This window comes from Petaurus breviceps, unplaced genomic scaffold (assembly GCF_028583685.1).
Source record: "Petaurus breviceps papuanus isolate PSGF00001 unplaced genomic scaffold, PetGlider_PUasm1.0 90639, whole genome shotgun sequence".
NCBI lineage: Eukaryota > Metazoa > Chordata > Mammalia > Diprotodontia > Petauridae > Petaurus > Petaurus breviceps.
In genome coordinates this window covers 4,845,848-4,863,606 of record NW_027187296.1, presented here as the reverse complement: position 1 = coordinate 4,863,606, position 17,759 = coordinate 4,845,848, and the positions used below count along the sequence as shown (strand labels likewise).

The following is a 17,759-nucleotide window of genomic DNA, read 5'->3' as shown; positions in this document are numbered from 1 at the left end:
TGGACACATAAATTATCTTTAAAATATGTAAAAAACCTCTGTAAACCAGTACTACACCTAATATGTCTATCCAACAATGAACAAAATTTTAGCAAAGGAAATCTTTCTTATATTCTTCTGAGTGCTTAACATTAAAATGTGAAAATATAGTGCTAGGGCTTGCTTTTAATTCAGCATTAATACTCCATCTACATTTTAAGGTTTTTTTTTATGTACTTAAGAGGTTATTTAAGGAAAATGGTTTTTTATGGTCCCTACCACACAAAGTCAAAATGCTATGGGCTGTACAAGTTCATCTCATTTCTATTTCTTCTTAGAATAGCAGAATACAATAAAAGGAAAGAAATGTCGGTACCTTCAGAAGCTACTTTATCCCCCATGATCCTTTCCAACACGCCCCTTGGGAGCTTTTCAAAAGCTTCATTGGTGGGAGCAAAGAGTGTGAAGTGACCATCCCTTCCAAGTGCTTCCAATAGGTCTGATGTGATGGCAGCTGCCTAAAACACAAATGTAGGAATGACTGACACTCAGATGCCTAAAACACAAATGTAAGAATGACTTACTATGGTGTACTAAAAGTGACCTGATTGGCATAGTTAACTATGCCATTCAAATCAGCTTTCTTCTCTTCCTCTAATTCCTACTCTTCTCTCTTTTTTCTTTTCCTTTTCTTTCTACTATTTTGAATCCCACTCAGTGACAAGTTATTCAATCAATACTTGCTGTACTGAATGGAATCATCATTATTATTGATCACCAAGAGGTTACATGTTGTTCTATGATACGATGAGAGAGAGGGTGAAGGATAAAGATAACACTTAACATTTCATTAAGATAGAGAATTTCCAGATGAACAAATTCCCTCTATCAATGTAGATCAATTCTGAAATTTAGAGTCTTAGGGAATTGCCTAGAACACTGAGAAGGTAAGTGACTTGTCCAGTTCATTCAGCCAGTGTGTGTCAGAGATTGTATTTTGAACCCAGGTCTTTCTAAGTCCTGGACCTTATCTCTACCCAGTTCATCAGAGTTGCCTCTAAAGACAATGGTACAAAAAAATTTCCAAACATTAAAATACTATACAAATGTGAACTACTATGATGATAATCCAGTTTTTTATAATTTTGTTTTTTTTATTTTTATCTTTGAATATGATACAATGACTTCAATTCAGGAAAAGATTTCCCCTATTCAAATGGGGAAAAATGATGTAATTTCAGGAAATGTATTAGAAATCATCACCAAATTTAGCAATGTTCCTAATTCCAAAAGGATTTAAAAAAAGTAATTAAGATAAAAGACAATTCATTTATTATGTCTTTCCTTTTCTCCTCCCTCCACTGTCCACCCCCACACACACTTACTCGAAAAGATGAAAGGTCATCCTCTGCCTCAAGGAAATCTTGGATTGAAGTACCGATCTGTGTTAGGACACGGTCAATGACATGGACAACACCATTTGTGGCAATCTGGTTGCCATGGATAATTCGAGCACAGTTAACAGTAACAACCTATAATTTATTGGGGGAAAAAGGCAGAATTCTGATACACTAATTAACCACCAGACATAATGGTCTTTCTCAATTTCTTATGTTTTTTAGTAAATAGCAACTCACAAAATGTAATGAAAATACCACAGGAAGCAAAATCTTTCAGTCTATTTATGAAGACAAATACACATCTATGTCTACAGAAGTAAAGGAGTATAATAGAAACAACTTTCCAAAAAATTCAGGTACCAGGTTGACACTCTCAAAGACTCCACATAAATGAAATAGAAATGTTTGCTTGCTTGAATTACTCAGATAATTGCCCTGATTATTTGCTTTATTTTAAAAAAGGGATAAGCTATGATATTGTTTCAAAAGCAATCTTTGATTCAAGAACAAACATTTTCAATTTTATCCCTTCACCATTCACACAGTCACAATCTTTTCTAAAATGCAGCTTTGGCTTGTAATTTGGAGGAGTAGCCATTCATTTAGTAGGTAAGCAAACACTAAGCAGACCCATCACCAGAAAAATATATTAAATGGCTTTACTGGACACATCTTAATTGTCATGGTCCCATTACTACTCCTTAATCTTCCTGAGATGTAATTGTTGGAAGATCCTCCAGGACATCATGTCCCACTTTCCAATAATATCTCCTTTCAAACACAAGTTACTACTACATAGAATAGAGAAGGAAAAATAGGGACGGAAAGCATCACATTCTGTCTCTGGCAATCTTACTAGGTGTGTGAAAGATGTTTGTCTCAGAGCTATTAACTATAACAGCTGTAGGTTTCCTGTTAAAAAATCCAGTTTCACATTGATAGCATTGCAGAAGGCAAGAGATGCAGTATGATCATTTGTTAGCATCAAACTTTCCTTATATTGTACATGTAATCTATATACTAAAATCCAAATATCCCCACATTGATTGCTTTGAATGTATCCAAACATATCATAGGCCAGGAACTAATAATCCAGAAAAGTGTAAGACATTTAAATCAAACTTACTCCATTAGGATAATGATTAATAAAGAGCCCAAGATTGTTGTACATAGAGGGAACAACCATCCCATTTTTCAAATCCTTGGTCAACATTCTCTTGTTCACCATATGGCTATGTAATGCATTCAACAATTCAACATTGACGTTACTCTCCAAACCCCTACGGATATCCTGGAAGAAGAAGAAAATGGTAGAAATTTGGTTTATTAGTTATTATTAAATTTTTTAATAGTAAATCATACTAGTTCTAGTCTTTTATTTTTTATTGCAGTAGCCATTTGTTAAAGTAAAATTGACATAAATATGACTTAAAATTACATTAGAGTGTTCACTGTTATTTGATTAGCAAAAATCAGTAACTACATTTATAATATTAAAATTGTTTGACCTGTTACAGTTCCTGGTCCATGATATGCACTCAGAAAATGGGTACTTAATGAATAAAAAAAATAAGTAACCTGAGTATAAAATAAGCACTCAGATAGGAGAATTAATTCTTTTGTGCCAAATGGGAAAAAATAATGATAATGAGTCTACTATAGCATTTTATAGTTTTCAAAGAACTTTCACATACAGTATTTCAGTCATGAATTCGGAGAGCTGTGATCCTTAAGAATCTGCCTAGGAATAATCTAATGAGTATAAATAGTGATGATCAAATGCATTTCTACATGGAATGGTGAAGCTAAGTTATTATTTTTTTTGCTTTTTTTTTTGAGGGGCAATTTAGTGAAGTGACTTGCCCAAGGTCACATGGCTAGTTTTTTTTGTATGTGTTAAGTTTCTGAGGCTGGATTTGAACTCAGGTATTCCTGACTCCAGGGCTGGTGCTCTATTCACCGCACCACCTAGCTGCCCTGAAGCTAAGCTATTTTAACTCCTTTTTATAGATATGATGCACAGATTCTTATAGCCTAAGTAAATGCTTTTAAATGAAATGTTCAAGACAAAAATTTGGGACTTCTAACTACCTAAGTAAATTATTATTCAACCTCCCTTATTTTATACCTACACATAATTTTTTGAACTGATCTATGAATTCACTTGTATAAGAAACTTCCAGTAAAGAAACTACCTCTGCCAATACCTGTTCATATGATCTTAAACTTACAGTATCAAAGAGTTCCTTGGGTAACTGGAGATTGAATGACATTCCCTGTGTTATGCAGCTAATTTTTGAGAGAAGTAGAACTTGAACTCATATCTTCCTGAATCCAAGGCTTGCTCTCTAGCCACTATCTGATATAGCCTCTCATCTATATGTGCATTAAAAAATCTTGAATTTAGGTTGCTTTCTAAAGATATCATGTTTTCAAACTCTATTTGTCCTGGAAAATACATATAACTGAAATAACTATATCTTATTTTTTTTAAAGCAATTGGGGTTAAGTAACTTGTTTAAGGTTACATGGCCAGGTGTTTCTGGGTGGGTGCTAAGTGTCTGAGCCCGGATTCAATCCCCAGGTCATCCCAACACGGGGGCCGGTGCTCTTACTCGCTTACTTACTTATTTACTCTTACAGGTGCTACCTGGCTGCCCCAACTATATCTTTTTAATACCTTCTAATTAGTACTTCAGCTTTTTCCTAAAATTATATTGAAAGCCTCTACAAACACCTCCCCTCTACTCCAAAACAACAACAACAAAATTAACTAGAAAGAAAAGGAAATATAATTTAAACTTCCTTTGGGCAAACTCTCTGACTTTTTCTTTACTCTGTCATGATATCCTTTAGGCCCTGAATATGTAACCCCTTTGTTCTTTTTTTTTTTTCAAATCTCTGTTAAATATATGCAACTTTCTGTCTATACACATGCTTATATATTTGTGGATGTTTGCCTATGCACATGCCACAAATTTTAAAATATAAAATTCAAAATTTTTTGGCCTCAGGTCTATACATTATTTTAATTTTTTGTTTGTTTTGAGGGCATATGGGGTTAAGTATGCCTAGGGTTACATAGTTAGTAAGTATCTGAGGTCACATTTGAACACATTTGCCACCTAGGTCCCCTCCTCATTTTTAAATATAAAATTAAACATCATTGATTGCAGAGAAATATTAGTAATAATAATAATAAATCAATTACAGAATCCAAGTTGTCCCAAGCTTCATTACTTGGTGCAAAGTAAGTATAGGATCCTTTTCCTTCAATCTCTTCTCTCAATTTTGACACATCAGAATATCCTTGAGTTGTAGTAGCTCCCACAATGCCCAGGGTGCCATAAACATGGTCAATAGGCAAAACTGAAAAAAAAATTAAGATAATAATAGGCACTTTCGTATAGTATTCACATAGCATTTTGTTACTATTATTTCAACCTTATCTCATGTAAGAAAATACATTTAGTTTAATCTATTTCAACAATAAATCATATTTAACATGAAATGAAAGTTGGCCTCTTGCCTTTACATTAAAAAAATGTCATATGGAACTATGAGCAGGATTTGGATGAAGACAGAGGCGACATATGTACCAAATATGTAGACAATACAATTTGGGGCTGTAGCTAATACACTGAATGACAGAGTCAAGAGTCAACAAGGCTTCTCTGGAATGAAATAATGAGATCAAAATCAACCAAATAAAACCTGACAGGGATGATAGAATTAGAGCTTGGATGGACCTTAGTAGTTGTCCATTCGAGTCATCTCATGTAACGAATGAAGAAACCGAATCCCCAAATGCTCAAATGACATAGGTTGTGCATTTCTAAGCCAGGATTCCAGTCTAGGTCAAGGCCCTCTGACTACAAAACCAATGTGCTTTTACCATATCATTCTTCCATCCTTGATCTCAAGTTCAATATCACGATTAAGCTAAAAATATGAAATGCAGAAGGACTTAAATGAAGCAGACCTGAACTGATAGTCATTCATGTGAAGAGAAAATCCTAGTGTTTTAAACTAAGTTCAGTATGAGATAAAGTTATGGCATAAATTATAAAAAAAACCTAATGAAATCTTATTTGTTTAATAGAAATGTAGTCCCAAGGACAAGGGAAGTAGTTATCTCTCTGTGTACTCTTCATTGGTAACTCTGTACTTGTACTTTTTTGCCACATTTTAATCAATAGCTTCACACACTGGAGCCTGTCTTAAAGAATATGTTTGGCATGCTGAGAAAAAAATAATGCCATGTGAGTATGGATTCTAGCAACTATGTGGTGCAGTGGACAGAGTACTGCCCTTGGAATCAGGAAGACCTAAATGCAAATCTAGCCTCAGATACCCACTAATTGTGGGAACCTGAATAATTCACCTAACTGATCTCTGCCTCAGTTTCTGCATCTATAAAATGGGGATAATAATAGTACCTACTTTCTAGGGTTGTTGTAAGGATAAAATTAGTCAATATTTATAAAGACCTTTACAAAAAATAATACTAAATATTATTATTATTTGCCTTCTCCAAATATCTGAGAGACTTATATGAAATAAGAAATAGATATATTTGTTTTTTGTTGGAAGGTAGAACCAGGTGATCTATGAAAATTATAAGGAAGTATATTTGGTTTTATAAAATGTAACATTAAGAATATATTTTTTAAAAGAGTAGATTATGTTATTAAATAACAGATTCCTTGTCATTGTAAGTGGTTAAAAATTCTCAGGAAGTCTCACTGCTGGTATATTTTATTTAGATGTATTCTGCATTGGGAGGGTGGTTGAACTAGATGACATACAAAGTTTATGTTAGAATGTAAGCTCCTTGAGAATAGCCATTCTTTTACTAGCTTAGTAAATGCTTGATGATTTAATAAATGACATTTAATTAATTTGAAACAATGAAAATTAGTAATTTGATACTGAATGAGAAGGTATGTAGTGAGCATGATCTCTAATAACCATAAGAATGGAATCACAGATAAATTCAATTAAAAAAGCTAAAGCCTCCACTCAAAGGCTGGGCAAGCTTGACCTGATATATATATATATATATATATATATATATATATATATACACAATTTCAAAGATTTCACATTCTGAAATCATGCATGAAAAAGTCTATCTTTTCCCTCCCCATGTGACATTGGCTTTGTATATTCTTCAGATATAATCCATTTTGAAATTCTGTAATAGATATTTTACCTGCTGGGCAGCCTTCCATGCCTTCCATTTTCATGTAGCCAGGGCAACATTCATATAACACAGTCCTGTATGCAGGGGAAAAGGAAGAAATCAAATAGGGGAAAGATTAGAATTAGCTTCCTGAGCATTTTTTGTCTCCATGATTTTAGGTGACAAACTATGCAACATTTTGTCTCTCTCTAATACATAAATTACTTTGTACTAGTACAATTAAAACTTAAGAAGGCACGTTGACTCTTCAGGAGAACAGAATATTCTTTTTTTTTTTTTTGGAGGGGCAATTGGGGTTAAGTGACTTGCCCAAGGTCACATGGCTAGTTTTTGTGTTAAGTGTCTGAGGCTCTATTTGAACTCAGGTTCTCCTGACTTCAGGGTCTCTGTTCACTGCACCACCTAGCCACCCCCCAGAACATTCTTTAACAATAACATATCATGAGGAAGAACAATTTAGTTCCTAAAGTAGATTAATTTATTTCAATTATTTGAACTGATTATCAGTATTTATAGCTTAAAGGGAGACATCAAATATATCTGAAAATCTGAAAAACCAAATGGCAGATGAACTTTAAAACTGAACAAATAGCAAAAACACTGAAGAAAATTCTTTGATGTTCAAAATCAACCAATTAAATTGTGCTTGGTTCAAAGGGAATTCATAGAATGAGGAAACAGGCATATTTTAAGCAACAACAATTAATTTTGTTGCAACTTTCCAGTTATTTCAGGTAAAATTATTAATTTTGCCAGAATTATACAAATAGTGATTACAATTCTCCATTTCTTTCTGCTACTGTAGAGCTGACCTTTAGGTTATCAAATTCCATTTGGCAACTAAAGCGCCTGGGGATCTTAAGGGCCTAATCTAGAAAGTTTACTTTTAATTATTACAAAACTGCATTTTTGACAGTTAGTAGAAACTTGGAGGATTAGTAAATGAGTGGGATGATGTATTAATACATAATCAGATGAGGAGGGAATATTGATACATAGGTAAAGAATACAAAAATCCCCTTGGGAAAGAAAAATAATCTCTAAATCACTAAGCTAGAAAAGTCTTTGTAGATTCAATACTACATCAATAATTTAGCATATTTTGTTCATTTTTGGTTTCATTGTTCTTTGCTTGTTGATTAATTGATTTTTCTCCTACAACATGTCAGTTATTTCTATTAATATTGGCATGTTCAGAGGTGGCTATGGGGTGCAGTGAATAGAGCACCAGCCCTGGGGGCAGGAGGACCTGAATTCAAATCTGGCCTCAGACACTTAACACAAAAAAACTATCAGTGTGATCTTTGGAAAGTCACTTAACCCCAATTGCCCCCCAAAAAGCAAAAAAAAAAGTGGCATGTTCACGGAGACATTTGAAGCATTTGGGGAAAAATTGCAAAAATATTCTTATTAATAAACTTCACTAAAATAAGGAAAATGTAATTTATAATGGTAACACCTTATTTAGCTGTTATCAGAAATCAACTATCAACTATAACAGCTGTTTTCCTTTTAATAGCAATAAAGAGGGTCAATAGATTAATGTTCTCCAAATGGGGGGTAGGGATAATTATGGTACTCCTAGCAATTTAAAGCTCCCTGTCTGATCCTTGCTCTGGTTTTGTGTTTATCTTTTCTTAGCTGTAGTGGTTTTATGTAAAACATCTGGAAAAATTAGAGTGGATGGATGAAGAAGGAAAGGGGAAAAATCAACATACTGCAATTGCCAGATTGCACTATAACACTAATTTGAGAATTCCTTGAGTTTTAACTGCATTGTGAAAACACAAAACATACATGTAAACCCAATGCAATATTGTTGTGACCCTCTTAACTATTTTATAAATACAGGGATCTGTATGCACCAAATAATTGGATGAAACATTTATTAACCTTGGACTAAACAACTCATTAAATCTGTTTTCTGTTGTGACGTGAGAAGCTATTCAAAGAGAGGACCAAATGTTGGACCTTCAAAGAAGTAGTTTCTATCTATAGTACACCATTAAAAAAGGTAATAAAATACTATTATCTTTTGAAAATCCATACATGTGTACATACATATGCATATATACGCACATGTATATAAATACTCTTTTTCCTGTACCTGAATTTCCATGCATTTCTTCAGAGGAGTTAAAATTCATTGTTAGTTCATTGCTATTTTCTAGAATGTTCTAGATTATTTTAAGAAAAAAGAATTCCAACGTCTTTGGAGTAAGGAGTTGCTAGGCAACATGAGGCCAGTGAGATCTATATTGATAGGAAATAACAACCTCAAACTTCATTTGGCATCATCTAAGAAGTACAATGAAAGGAACATTGGACCTTGGCTCAAATCTTTCCTCTGACAGTAGGTGACTTCAGGGAAAGGAAGTGGTACCTTGTCCCATCTGGGCCTCATTTGTAAAATAAGGGACCTAGATTAGGTGGACTCTAGATTCTCTCCTGTTTCTAAATTCAAAACCTCATGATCTCAGAGACATTTATTAGTTTTCTTAACATTCTACAAAACCCCATGAGATTTTCCCAAAAGGCTTATGTCATAGCACATGGTCTAAATAGACATTTTCACCATTATATATTAGGTAAGTACATTAAATCTTTGAAGATTTAATTTTTGCTTGTATTATAAAACATAGAAGATCTTGATTCAGCTTTACTCCCAAATTTTCCAATTGTGAATTCAAACAGAAGTCTTCCATTCTTGTCACCTTGTGTTTTGTATCATCCTAAAGATGTCTTTGGAAACTTGAACATAAGTGAATGAATATCAAACACTGAAGTGCTACTATCAGGATTGTTTATTTCTTCTGTTTTGTAAATTTGCAGATACTTTAAAGCATAGGTATTAATATGTTCATGAAAAAGATGTGGCTTCTCTGAAGCTCTTGGCATAATCAAGGAAAGAGATAGAGTGAAAAAATGAACAAAGACGATACTGTTTTTATTTTGGAAGTATGCCTGACTCTTAAGTAGTCCTTTGATGGAAAGCAAGTTTGTATTTTGGCATTTGTTTTATTCAAATCTTGGCACCTTTGCTGCATTTATATGATAGGAGTAAGATTACACCATACCTCTATATCTTCTGGGCAGAATACCATAAAGATTTCCCTTTTCAGAACTATTTCCCTTTCTTATCTAGTAGTTGGGCCTTCCAAGTAAGGCTCTTGCCATGCAAGAATAAAGAGTAAGGAAGAATCCAACACCCAGTATTTGACGATAGGACCTGAACTAGCAGTAACAAGCCCAATTTCATTCTATTCAGTCACTAAAATGGTTTATTTGAATTCTCATGAGCCTGGAGTATAATTCTTTGATGATATATGAATATTCCAAGGTCAGACGTCTGCCATTTGATACCCTAAGAAGTCCTTGGTTGAAAAAAAAGTTGAAAGTGTTATAAAAATCCTATAGTACCCTTGACTTGACCCTTATCATTTGTTTTTCATCCTTTTGGGCAGGTGTGTACATAGAAATGTAAGGTATAGCAGAAGAGGGAATTCCCTATACTATACTACTCGGGGAAACTTGTTTGCTGTATACTCAGGTATGATATTATCAGAAAGTCTCAGAAACATGAAATAACAATTTCTAGGTTCTTTCAGATTTCACTTTTGAAGTTCAAAAAAGTTAAAAATTTTAAAGTACATTTCTGTTGATTACAAATGGATATGTGCCTATTAAATTCACTCTAGCCCATTCATTTTAAAAATGTAGTTTATGGTAATTATCTCTGAATTTTAAAAATTAGAACTTGTGAGACAGCTAGTTAGTGAAGTAGGCAGAACACTGGGCCTAAAATCAGGAAGACCTGAGTTAAAATCTGGCCTCAGACTACCTATGTGACCCTGGGCAAGTCACTTAATCTCTGTTTACCTCAGTTTCCTAATTTGTAAAATGAATATAACTCCTACCTCCCAGGGCTGTTGTGAAGATCAAATGAGGTAGCATTAGTAAAGCATTAACACAGTGCCTGGCACATGGTGTTATATAAATGTTAATTATTATTATTATATTCAAAAGATAGCTACAGCACTATAGTCTTCTGTCATATTGAGAATGATCCCACAGCAATTGAAAGCCTCTGCTAATTTGCTAAATGTAATATCTATTTTTGCCTTGGGAGTTTTGAAGAGAGGAGAGAAAAATAAAAGCATGGATCCACTACAATTAAGGTGAAGGATTTAGTCTTTTACTGGCATTTTACAAACTGTATTAGTTTTCTGTTTAAATTCATTAATAGAACAGACAGTGGCCAAGGCAACAATGTGAAACACGTATATTGCAAAAAGTTATCTCTCAGAACTTTATTTATATATTCAATGTATATTTTCTTTCCATTGAGACATGGAAAAGTCACTTGATACTATGTCATTAAGAAACTGATGTCACTCTTTCTTTGTATATGTAGGTTTATAATAATGTCATTTATATAGTCCTACTCTTTAAAACCATAAGTTGTATAACAGCTGTTGGTAGAAGGATTTTCATCAATGAGAGCCCCCCATACCAATGAAATCACAGGTCTGATGCAAAGATTTTTTTAAATGATCAAATTAATCAGTCATCCATCTCTCATCTTCATTTGGTGACCTGTGAATGTATCTCAATTATCTCTGTGTGAGAGATTTTTGAATAAAGTTCACCTTAGAGATGATGACTATAATACTAAGAACCAACTAAATGCATCCCACATTCATTGGAATATTTTAAATTCTGCCAAGATTATCTTTCTACTGGATCAAATTGTACTGAATAGTTTGAATAGTCCCACTGGAATTGTCATAGATCACAATAATGGGAATGGAGAAGAGCTCAATACACTCAGGATGAAAGGGATCAAGAGGAGTCTCTTGAAATTAAAGGTATGTTGCAATTTAATGAAAAAAAAACTAATAAGCTAAACCCTTTTGGTAGCTGTGATTATCAGGATACCATTTTTAGGATAAGAGAAGCAAATAAATCTTCATCCCTCAGAAAGGGATGGCAAAATTCTAAAAGAAGAGCTCTCTTTTACATTGTCAGCAACTATATATTATACTGTGATTAATAATATTCATAGAATAAGCATACATATGCATGCATGTCACAATAATTAATGTGATGGGCATCATTAAACCCCATATAAGACATTATCCTTGCCCAAAGAAATGTGGTAAATGGAGCAACACATTAAAAAATAGATTCAAAAGGTTTTTGATTCTTTTCTTAACTTAACATTTCATTGGCATAGGGTATTCCTGGTAAAGAAACTCCCTTTACCAGGGGTAGGGAACCTACAGCCTTGAGGTCATAAGTGGTCCTCTAGGTCCTCAAGTGTGCCCCTTTGATTGAATCCAAACTTCACAGAGTGAGTCCCCTTAATAAAAATATTTTTTCTATAAAACTTGAACTCAGTCAAAAGGCCATACCCAAAGACCTAGAAGGCCACATGTGTCCTTGATGTCACCAGTTCCTCACTCCTACCCTATACCAGTGCAGATCAGCCATTATTCTGCAACCTAAAGTTTTTACCTGGGCCACTGAGAGATGGACAGAATTACTTGCCCCAGATTAAACAACCAGTATGTATCAGATGCTTTACTTGAACCCAGGCCTTCTTTATTCTGAGACCAGTTCTGTATTTTCTGTGCCATACTTCTTAGATTTGAAAGTACACACTAAAAGCATTTACTAATTACTATGTTCTAATGCCTTAAAAATAGAAGAATTTAATGAATACATGTTGAATTTAATTAATGAGAACAGCTCATTTTGAATTTTGGAGTTGTTCTAACCAAGGAATTCTGGAGGGCTTATCTATATCCTTTGTGTACCATACTAAGAAGTTGTTTTATTAAGGTAAGAAATTTAGCTTAAGAAAGTCTGGCAAAATATTAAAAGTCTCTGTTTTTGGAAACAACTCTGTCCTATTTAGCCTGATACTCAGAGTGAATGGGTTGTAATGAAATCCCAAGAGGGAGTCTATTACTTTTCATAGCAGCACGCATGAGGCTGTGACCCAAGGCAAGAATAGAGCAGAGTTTAATGTACATAGCTCATAGGATCATAGATTTAGATTTTAAAGGAACTGGAGAAAAGGTCATCTAGTCCAATCTCCTCATTTTACAGGTGTGAAAACTGAGGTCCATACTTGCTCAAGATCACATATAGTAAAGCAAAGATGTAAGAACTGTACCCAATTCCCTTGACTAAAGAGTCCCTGTTCTCTTATGATCTATCTCTTCCCTGATGGAGTGCTACTAATCCATCCACAAGTACTGATAAGCACTTCTTTCCTGATTATTATAACAGCTTTCTTCTGAAGGATCTTTGGCACTTACAATGCTCTGGGACCCTAGGATCATAAATTCAGAGCTTGGAGGGATTGTATAGGTCATCTTATTCAACCTCCTTATTCTACAGATGTAGATAATTAGAGTTAGAGATATTAAATGACTTCCTCAAGGTCACAAGAGGTAGTAACAAAGCCAAGCTTTGAATCCTGACCCTTGATATCAGTTTGTGCTTTCTCTTGTACTGAAATGAATCATTCTCATTTCTAATAGTTTGAAAGTTTGCTTGTAAAGTGAAAAAAATGATCCAATGTACAGATACTGGATCTACATATGTGTGTGGAGGTATGTATGCATGTATGTATGTTTAGAAAAGAATTTTGGATAATTCTAATAAAACCTCACAATCTTATTTTGCCTCAGTTATCTGTGTAATTGCCTCAGCACATATTTTAGAATCTGCAAAAACGAATACTGGTCTTGTTCTTTATAGAACAGCTCTCGAAGACAAAGAATCTCTTTGAATCTCTTTTGCTTCAGTCATTTATTTCAGGTAGCTGGTAGTTGTCCCAAATATCTGTATCACTATTCAATCAGAAAATACTGGAATGGAAATGAACTTAGTTACCATTTTAGAGGAGTGGAAACTGAGTTTTTGTCAAAAAGTTTTTGTCACTTACCCAGTGTCATAATCCTTAATTAATAGCAAATCAAGGATTAGGGGATTCCGGTATCCTGACACTGAGCCAAGGACTTTTTGTTTTATGCCATATCTATCTTATCTGTATCACCATTCTGGCAGAAATCTGACTTCCATTAATATCATTCATAGAGATATTTTTTGTTTGAAAACTGGTACTTATTTTTCCATTTGGGAATGAATGTGGGGGCTCATTCACTATATTTAAAAAAGTATAGTATGCCTTCCATACCTTTTCTCTGAAATGTATTCTGCCAAACTGGCTTATTGTGAAATGAGCATGTAACTTACGTTTTCTTCCCACAGATGGCTCCTTGATACCAGTTTCTGCAAGTGCTGAAGTATTTCTTTTTAGTGCCCAAGATTTGTTGAAGGGCACAGACATTTGGGCTAGAGGATGAAGAAAAGAAAAGAGAGTTAAAGTTACAATGACACTCATTTCATCTTAAAGTCTGGCACTAAAAACTAACATGTGGCTTTCATTTCCAAAAGCAGATGGGATTTCCACCCCAGCACAATTATAGCTGTTGACACAATCCTGCTGGACCCCTAGAAGAGCTGCCCCTTCTCAGAGGGGAAGAGACAACTTTACTGGTGAGACAGACTACTACTACAAAGACTGCCAGGTCTAAACAATAGGGGTGTCTTATGTCTTGTGCATTTTATTTTCATGTATGATGTCTGTGCGTGTCTGTGTGTGTCTGTATGTGTAGACACACATTGCTGAAAATCTCAGCTACTGCATTTGAGTTTTAAAAATATGCTTAGTTTTAGGTCTCTGAAACAACTGGCACTCAAAGGCCAATGGAAGAGAGGTGAACTTTTCAATGTCTGCCAAGATATCATGATTTAGGCAGATTAGACAATCTTTGTGGAAAACCACATATTTCAAAATAAATAATCAACAATTTATGGAGATGCTAGTGGAAAACCAATAAGAAGATTTAGGTCAGAAGGTTCAGGATGGGAAACCCTTTATAATAATGCTGATTCAAACAGAAAATGAAGATTTCTTTTTGACATGCATAAAATGTATCAGAAAATATTCTGTCACTAGTTTATGTGCCAAATATATTTCTCATCTGAAACTCCAATTTCATCTTTTCGGCAAGGACTAGTGAACATGTGAGCACTCTGAAAAATTCCTCTGAGACACAGTCAGCAGTGTTCAAATTAATTTTGAATCAAAAAGTCATCATTTTCTTGGTTCACTTGTCACATTAAACTGGCCTAATTTGAAAAGAAGGCCAAGTCAGATTTGAGTGCCATGGCAGGAAACATGACTTATTTGTATTATTTTGCTTGGACTGGGGATTTTTAACTTCTTCAAATTCAATGCTGGCAAAAACTCAGAGGAAGTCAGTTACATTTCACTATCCTGTTCTCTTTACACACACATAGTCTGCTAAAACAAGGCAAAAAAAAACTCTAGCCTCTTATAACCTTTCCTTAACATCATGTGAAAAAACTTAGAATATGTTTGTAAAAGCAGATTCTTACATAGGTCTTTAGTTTGATGCCCCATCCAAGATTTTTAGAAAGGATTAAAAATTGGACTTTTTAAGAGTGTAAAGACATGATATATTGTTAATTAGATTTAATAACTACACATTTCCTAAAAATGTGCTCATCTTAAAGTCTCTGCATGTAATTTTAAAAATATGAATTAAACACACTAAACTCAGTGGCAAATTGTCATTTTTCCTTTCAAGGATTAAACTTGAGTAAAGAAAAGAAGTTTTTTCGTTCTTCCTTTACTTTTTTTGCATGAAATAAGGTAAAACAATAATAAAAACAATGAAATATTGACTTACCCTTGTTTCTGACCCCTGATACGACTGTGGAGCAAAATCTTGTCATAATGAGCAGTGGAGTCTGCAAGCTCAAGTGCAGACAATAAGAGTGTGAAAAATATGGGTAAAAGGAGTATCATCTTTAGTCGCCTTGCTGCTTCAGTTAGTCAAGAAAGAGAACTGGCAATGAATTTTGGAGAGCTGGGGGTTTATATGCATGTCAGAGAGCTGTGGGAGGGAACAGAGTATCAACCTGAGACTCTGAACTCTCTCCAAGAAACATCAGCAACTTCAAGCTGCCAGCTTCAATCAGCTTAAGTTAGCTGCACTCACTAACCATACCCAGTTTTCTTTCCCCCTCCTGGTGACTCTGAAGTTTTCCTCTTTGCAATCAGAACTTCATGTGACTTCATGTTTAAATCTGTGCTCAGACTTTTGTACTGTATTGGGATTTTGTTCAGGGAAAGCTTTCTGGAGCAGGCTATTCTGCATAATTCTATTGTTTTTGGAGATGTGGATATGCTCCAGGGAATAATCATTGGACCAGAGATGGAACTGCATTTTTATCCTTTCCATCTTCTAGATGACTCCTCAACCTTGAAATGTTTTACCATCTTGGCCAGGAGAGATCAAAGATAACTGTTAAGTCTTTGATAATAATTGGAAGATACTTAGAAAAATCATTTTAAACTTCAGATTCTTTCCCCTTACTCTTTTAGTCTATTATTTTTTTAAACCTGACTGAAAACTAAGTTCAAGATTTTCTAATTCAATATAGATGGGGATGGGCAGGAGGGAGGGGATTAATCTCCAAATGTAACTTATCCTGGGAAAGTATACTTAAACAATCCAGGTAATAGACAGTTAATGAGTATCCGCAAGGGCAGTTAGGTGGCACAGTGGATAGAGTGCTGGACCTGTTGTCAGGAAGATGAGTCTACCTGAGTTCAAAACTGGCCTTAGACATTAGCTGTGTGACTCTGGACAAGTCCCTTTATCTTATTTGCCTCAGTTTCCTCATCTATAAAATGATCTGGAGAAGGAAATGGCAAACCACTCCAATATCTTTGCTAAGAAAACCCCAAATGGGGTCAAGGAGAGTTGGACATAACTGAAATAAATGAACAATAGGATACCCACATCTGCCATTATTTTTTCTTGAATTAGGAAATGAAGCTAAAGGCATTTTACCTCATATTATGTTTTATAACTTATTTCCCATAAAATTTATACCATTTTGCTTGAGCACACATGCTGACAATCACTGGACAAAATCAGGCCTGGTCTAACACAAATATTAGTAATTTAAATAGCAGAGTGAGCCAAGACGGGATAAAATATGGCAGAGGGAGTAATAAAAAAAATCCCTTCCCCTTTGGGTTGTGTCCAACAGTACAAGTCTTCTAAATTAACCCTTTTAGACTCCTGATGATGGAACATGTGTATACCTCACCTCTTAGTTTGTCATCTCTAATGCTGATAGGGAAGTTTTATAATCTCAGCTACCTGCCAAGAGAGACTCAATATCATTAAATTCACAACAGGCCATTTTTTTGGACTATTCTTTATTGACCCTATAAGTTTAGTTTCTATATATATAAATGCTTATTGAAATAATTTATTTTTAATTAAACTTAAATATGAATGCATCCCTCCTCAACCAGACACATTCATGATAATCATATTGCATTTTTTCAACATTTTCTCCATAGAAACATACAAAGATTATCCTTGCTGTTTTTCACTTGGCATTTGCTTCTTCTATGGCCTGTGATATACTTTAGCAATGAAGAAATGATGGTACAGAAAACATTCTTTCATGTCTTGTCTATACAAAAAGCCCAAAGGAAAATACAAGACCAAGAAAAGGCTAATAACCCATACTGTCAACAGGTTAAGGGAGCAAGGACACTTAAATTCTTAATTGGTAACCTTGTCAATTGGTTTCTGAAAAACTAATGTGCTAATTAGCATAGGTCAAAAGTGATAAAATTGCTAAATGTATATCTGGAATTATTGAAAAATAATAGTTTCAAAGATATACATCTGCCACCCAAAAGAAAGCTAGTAAGAGGGAGAAATAAGGAGACAGTTATGGAAGTAGAGAGCCCAGCAAGTCCCTTTTGTATATTGTGGGAATGAAACCCGGTTAGATAATCTTACTGTATACATGTCACTCTGAATTGTTGGAAGTTTTTTTTCCTAGCCACAGTAGGCTAATTATTCCCCTCTTTTGATTTCTCATAGGACTTAGATACTAGTTTTTTTTTTGTGTTCTTCCATTATGTGGAGATATTATCTTCCTTAAGTCTAAGAATCATTTGTCCTCTTTGTCTTTCTTTTTCCATCTATTCCCCCTCCCCTCACAGGAAATGTGCGGCTTTGTAAACAGTATGTACTTAA

At 34.4% G+C, this 17,759-nt stretch overlaps 1 protein-coding gene across 7 annotated transcripts in view; it reads right to left on the bottom strand.

Moving 5' to 3' along the window:
- POSTN (periostin) overlaps positions 1 to 15,741 on the bottom strand; it is a 47,069-nt gene extending 31,328 nt beyond the window's left edge. For 2 of the 7 annotated variants that reach the window (XM_069064635.1, XM_069064639.1), the window contains exons 1-7: positions 15,378 to 15,740; positions 13,855 to 13,953; positions 6,595 to 6,659; positions 4,591 to 4,748; positions 2,506 to 2,670; positions 1,365 to 1,511; positions 356 to 497 (exon numbers count right to left, since the gene is read on the bottom strand). In XM_069064635.1, the coding sequence (XP_068920736.1) occupies positions 356 to 497; positions 1,365 to 1,511; positions 2,506 to 2,670; positions 4,591 to 4,748; positions 6,595 to 6,659; positions 13,855 to 13,953; positions 15,378 to 15,496 (895 nt within the window). In that variant the 5' untranslated portion in view covers positions 15,497 to 15,740. Of the gene's footprint in view, positions 1 to 355; positions 498 to 1,364; positions 1,512 to 2,505; positions 2,671 to 4,590; positions 4,749 to 6,594; positions 6,660 to 13,854; positions 13,954 to 15,377 lie in introns of all 7 variants that reach the window. The other 5 variants (XM_069064638.1, XM_069064637.1, XM_069064636.1 and 2 more) reach the window with 4 other exon arrangements.
- Between the last annotated feature and the right edge of the window lie 2,018 nt (positions 15,742 to 17,759).